Genomic DNA, 5,908 nt, shown 5'->3' with positions numbered 1-5,908 from the left:
ATATACATATGTTCCGATATCTCTTCCCTCTTGCGTCTCCCTCCCTCCCACCCTCCATATCCCACCCTTCTAGGTGGTCACAAAGCACCGAGCTGATCTCCCTGTGCTATGAGGCTGCTTCCCACTAGCTATTTTACATTTGGTAGTGTATATATGTCCATGCCACTCTCTCCCTTTGTCCCAGCTTACTCTTCCCCCTCCCCATATCCTCAAGTCCATTCTCTAGTAGGTCTGCGTTTTTATTCCTGTCTTGCCCCTAGGTTCTTCATGACCTTTTTTTTTTTTTTTTTAGATTCCATATATATATGTTAGCATACTGTATTTGTTTTTCTCTTTCTGACTTACTTCACTCTGTATGACAGACTCTAGGTCCATCCACCTCACTACAAATAACTCCATTTCATTTCTTTTTATGGCTGAGTAATATGCCATTGTATATATGTGCCACATCTTCTTTATCCATTCATCTGTTGATGGACACTTAGGTTGCTTCCATGCCCTGGCTATTGTAAATAGAGCTGCAATGAACATTGTGGTACATGACTCTTTTTGAATTATGGTTTTCTCAGGGTATATGCCCAGTAGTGGGATTGCTGGGTCGTATGGTAGTTCTATTTTTAGTTTTTTAAGGAACCTCCATACTGTTCTCCATGGTGGCTGTATCAATTTACATTCCCACCAACAGTGCAAGAGGGTTCCCTTTTCTCCACACCCTCTCCAGCATTTATTGTTTGTAGCAAAAATCCAATCTTTCTTAAGAGCACATCTGGTGATGCATCTTCTCTCACTAAATTCCTTCCATGACTCCTCATTCTTTTAGGATAAAGTTCAGACTCCTTGGCTCAGCACAGAAGGCCCTTCACAATTTGCCCACTAGGCTCTGAAGATCTGGCAGTGAATAACAGATAAATTCTTGACCCTCAAGAAGTGTACATTCTGGTAGGGGAGATAAATGAAATACTACTGAAATTATTAATAAAAACTTTGAGGGCATGTTTAAGGGTACTCAGACCCATAGGTACAAGATAATCCATTTAGCTTTGAAAACTATTAGAATATCTGAGCTAGATGAAAACTTAACTATCATCTTAACTCTCTCATTTAATTTACCCATGAGAAGTCCAAGGCACAGAGACCAAAGCCCAGTAGGTATTACTGCCAGTGCTTTCTTATTCTAGAAGAGCACACGATTCCTTCTTAGAGTCTTGATTATTGTTACCTCTATTTTTTTTTTTAACATTTGAATGTTGATGTCAATTTCAGATATAAAATTGGTATTTTTTGTTATGTTTTTAAAAAGAGTCCTTATATTTTATATACATATTGAAATATTTATGGATGAAATGATATAATATCTAGGAAGTGACTGAAAATAATCAGGTGAGGGGAATGGAAGGTGTCACAGAAAACAAGATTGGTTATGAGTTAAGAGTTATGGATTTCTAGAAATGGGGGCTCTGCTGGGAGGCATGTTCTCTGCGCAGCCACCTGGACCCCTGCCACTGCCGCGGGGGTTTCTTCAGGCCACACCAGGCGTTCCAAGAACTTCTCACAGTACCTTGGTGGATGAGTTGGCGTCATCTTTCGAGCCTTGTTTTGCTTCTCTGGTGAGTCAGGATTATGTCAATAGTACAGATCAGGAAGAAATTCCAACTGGTGTTGATCAGTGTATCCAGAAATTTCTAGATATTGCGAGACAGACAGTATGTTTTTTCCCACCAAAGAGATTGCAGTTACCTGTTCAGAAACCAGAGCAAGTTATGAAAGAGGATGTCTCGGAACTGAGGAATGAATTACAGCGAAAGGATGCTCTGGTTCCGAAGCACTTAACAAAACTGAGACACTGGCAACAGGTGCTGGAGGACATCAACATGCAGCCCCAAAAGCCAGCCGACATCCCTCAGGGTTCCCTGGCCTACCTCGAGCAGGCGTCTGCAAATATCCCTGCACCGATGAAGCAAACCTGAGGAAAAGCCACCTGAAAATGAGCTGGTGGCTGAGTCAGTCCAGACACAGTTTTGCCCAACATCACTTCTTGTAGACGTGACATTTTGGGAGAACTCTCTGCCAGAGAATGAGATGATTTTAGTTTTGTGCTCTCACGTAAAAATGTCCACCTATTTTCATAAGCGTTATTTCTGGAGTACTTTATAAAATGCTTATTGCTTTAGTAAACCGAGCGTACTGTCTGTCTTTAGCAAAGTTTAAGACTGTTAGTGTGATGCTTTTTACAGATTCCTTTTTATGTTTTTTGTTTTTGTTTTTGTTTTCTGCTTGTTTTTATCTTTATTTTTGTACGACTGTTAATCTCTGTGTTTCCAGTTTTAGATTAGTTTGTATGATCTGAGGGGAAAAGCTTGTACGATCTGATCTGCATATCAAAGGATGAGGATTTTGGTTGTAGGCCTCTTATGGTAATTTACCCATCAGTGGCAGTATATAAAAATATGTAAATTTGCTTGTTTTTCACGACTTTGAACTACCTCAAGAAGAGTAATCTAATGCAACAATTAACACTTCCAGAACCTCAGAATGTGGATATTTTGTAAATAGGTTGGAAGAGGATTATAATATCGTAGGTTAGTGTAGTAACTGTTACTGTACTGTAGTAACCTAGTGCTATAGCAATCCAGTAGTATCCTTAAGTTAATGTTGACTTTTATTGGGGGTAAGTTTATATTTTTTGTAGTGTTTACTTACTTTTTCTGGAGGGGGTGGTGGTAGGAGCAGTGATATGCTAAGTGATATTCATTTATGCAATAATCAGTTTAACTAACGGAGCGGACCCTGCTCTCAACAGGGGCATAGGTGAAATATGAGGGTTAAAGCTTGCTGTGATAATCTCTGAGTTTTGTTTATTTGTTCTGCTATTTGGAGCAGATTTTTCCATTAATGAAGGTTCTTGCTAATGGATGGTGTTGATTCCAAGGGACTGGGGCCTTGAGGTGGGAGGCTGGCTGCAGGGTGCATGGGAGACTTGGTGTTTGGGAAGATATTTTACCCTCTGTAGGTCACACAGGCCACCTCAGATTGTCTGTTGAACCGCTGTTGAGAAATACAAACCGGGATTGTGCCTGGTCTCCTTGCATGAGGCTTTCCTTTCTCTGTTGTTTACATTCCCTCATTAGATTACACCCCTTCGCCCTCAACCAGTGCAGCACTGTTTTCTGAACAGGCAGTAATTCTGTGACTCAGTGTCTTGGCTCGCTTTTTCTCCAGCCTTGAAGGTCCCGTCCCACCCACCTTGACATCCACTCGCGTTCCCGTCTGGCCTGGACGCTACATGGTCTCTGCAGCCTCCAAACGCCCTCTCCGTCGTATCCACAGGACACAGGACTTCTTGTCTCTTCTGCCAGCCTTGCTTGGTTCTCTCTCTGGGGTTAGTGATCTGTCTCTTTCTTCCTCATGAGAAGTAGGCATTATTCCCCTCTGAATATACAGGGACCACTTACTAATTTTTATACATAATAACTTAGTACTTATTTTTGTTTGTGTGCGTGTGTGTATGGGACACAGCTGGAGGCCAACGAATTCCCTCAAGCAGAGTATATAGTTAAACAAAGCTTTTAAAAGTTGTTTTTAATCACATTATCTGATTTCAAGGTTGTTAACCTGGTCATCTCGTGCCAATCAGAAGCTCTGATTGGCAGCTTTAGATTTCTTGATTAAAAACCTAACTAAACTGATTACATGTTAGGCATTCTTTCAGTAATGAAGAGGTTCTTAGTGAAAAGTTCAGGAACTATTCTATTTGGTGCTTAGTAAAGATATTTTGAATTAATGTGTGCACCAGTTATTGTCATTTCTTTACTAAATTCAAAAGTTTTCTGCCAAATAAACATTTCACTTAAAAAAAAAAAAGAATTATGGAAGCTGAGTGATGGTTACATGCAGGTTCATTATAGAAACCTTTTACTTTTGCCTTTGGAAAATTTTCCATAATAAAAATTAAAAAAAAAAAGAGCATGAGAATCCTTTGGTACAGGTTCTCTGGGTTCCATCCCAGCTCCTGGGGTCCTTCTCAGGAGACATCAGCCTATATGTCTCCAACTGAGTCTGCAGAAAGTTTTGCAGACCCTCCTGAAAAGGGGGCCATGCCTCCTCTGGTGGGTTCATGTCCAAGAGGCATGAAAACAAACAAACAAACCAATCCCCGGAGGTAAAACCAAAAAAAGGACCAGAAGATGAAGGAGGAACCCCAAAGATGATGTTCGTCCTGGCTGGGCAGTGGCAGTGCCTTCTTTGTGCCAGCGCCTAAGCAGTACTTGGCTATGCAGACAGCCATCCTGGTTCTAGTACTGCCTCCATTACCTACCAGCTGTGTGACTTTGGGCAAGTTACTTAACCTCTCTGTGCCTCTGTTTCCTCACGTATAAAACGGGGATAAGAGTATCAATTTTTTGTGAGGATTATGTGTTAATGCCTGGCATGGAGTAAGTGCTAAATAAATGTTAGCTGTTGTTGTTGTTGTTATTATTATTATTGCCTGAGCTTCCCAACAATCAGGGGCAAAGTGCATGTGGGGTAAAGAGCAGCACGAGAAAATGCAGCTCACGCCACGGTCCTCACCATCCGCAGCACAGCGACCAACACAAAGGCTCCGATTGCTGCTGATGTGACATATGCTGAAGTCCCCAGGCTGGAGAGGGGTGCTGTGCTAAAGGGTGGGAAGCAGAGGGTTTCTCCCCACTGCGGGCCCACCAGGACCTCCCCCGGGAGACGGGGCTCACTGGGGGTGTGGCCACCAGCAGCCCCCAGGGGGAGGCGGACTTCCTCGTTTGGGCCAGGGGGTTCTGCCCAAAGGCCCGGTACCAACCTGGGCTGGACAGGTTTCCGAGGGCTGAAGACGGCGGTGGAGGAGCAGCGGGGACGCCGTGGAAGAGGCTCCTTTCCTTCCAGCTCGGCCACTGGCAGCCGCAGGTTCTGAGCCCGGTGGATGGGGCCGGCGGGGAGGCCGTTCTCAGGCAGGAACCGGTCCAGGTCCACGTACTGCAGGTGGAAAGACTCGCCGTCTCCGCGGAAGGCCTGGTCCTGGACGCGCAGCACGAGGGAGGCCGAGCTGGCCACGGTGCTGGCTGCCGCAGCCTGCTCTTCCCCCGGCTTTTCCTTCCCCTTCTCCTTATCAGGGCGCGCCTCGCGCGGGGGTGGGGGTGGTTCTCCATCAGCTTCTCCAGGACCAGTAAGAAGGAACCAGCCAGGCCTCTTTCCCCGGCTGCGCATCCCAGCCTCAGGCCTGACCCAGCCTGCGGCGCCCCAGGCAGCTTCTTTCAGCCATGCGCATCTTGCGACCGGACATGGGCAGCTACTGCGCAGGCGCCTCGCGGCCCCCTTCCCCGCCTCCTCCCCTCCCCCACCTCTCCCGTGCCCCTTGTGTTGGACGCAGCCCTGGTCATCTTAATTTTATCTTTCTATTAAATTTATATGAGTCTTGTCTTAAAATCGCCAGCCCTTTGAGGGGGAAACACTGGCGTGTCCATATTCCATGTGCCTGCAGTGCCCTTTAGCCACAATATAAGGTTCTCCGTTGTTACTTGTTGGATTCTCTGAAGCTGGACGTTCCGAAGTCCTCCAAACTTTCCTCCATCGGATAGTGCTGGTGGCTTTGCCCTCGGAAATTCCAGGTAGGCCTGGACCTGGTACCCTCTGCAGGACCACTTTGAGATGTGTTTGGTGGCTTGAAGAGGAAAAAAAAGCAGTCCTTGAAGAACAGGTATTTATTGAACAGGCACTCAGGGCAGCTTTGGTGCTGGCGATATAACAAATCAGTCCAAAACCACTGCTCTCAAGGAGCTGATGTTATTTTCCCATCCTCCTTACACTTTATGAACAAGGATATACTTATATTCATTCATTCATTTGCCAAGCACTCTTCCAGGTTTCTGTGTTAAAACATATTCCAGTGAGTTGA

The 5,908-nt window shown here is 45.0% G+C and overlaps 1 protein-coding gene across 1 annotated transcript; it reads left to right on the top strand.

The window, feature by feature from the left end:
- The first annotated feature begins 1,448 nt into the window (after nt 1-1,448).
- LOC133099593 (mediator of RNA polymerase II transcription subunit 28-like) lies at nt 1,449-1,971 on the top strand. The gene has a single exon (XM_061203339.1). The coding sequence runs from the start codon at nt 1,449-1,451 to the stop codon at nt 1,965-1,967; it is 519 nt and encodes a 172-aa protein (XP_061059322.1). The 3' UTR covers nt 1,968-1,971.
- Nucleotides 1,972-5,908: the final 3,937 nt, after the last annotated feature.

This window comes from Eubalaena glacialis, chromosome 10, assembly GCF_028564815.1.
Source record: "Eubalaena glacialis isolate mEubGla1 chromosome 10, mEubGla1.1.hap2.+ XY, whole genome shotgun sequence".
NCBI classification, from domain to species: domain Eukaryota; kingdom Metazoa; phylum Chordata; class Mammalia; order Artiodactyla; family Balaenidae; genus Eubalaena; species Eubalaena glacialis.
The sequence above is the reverse complement of the archived record's forward strand: the minus strand, read 5'-3'. Positions and strand labels throughout refer to the sequence as shown.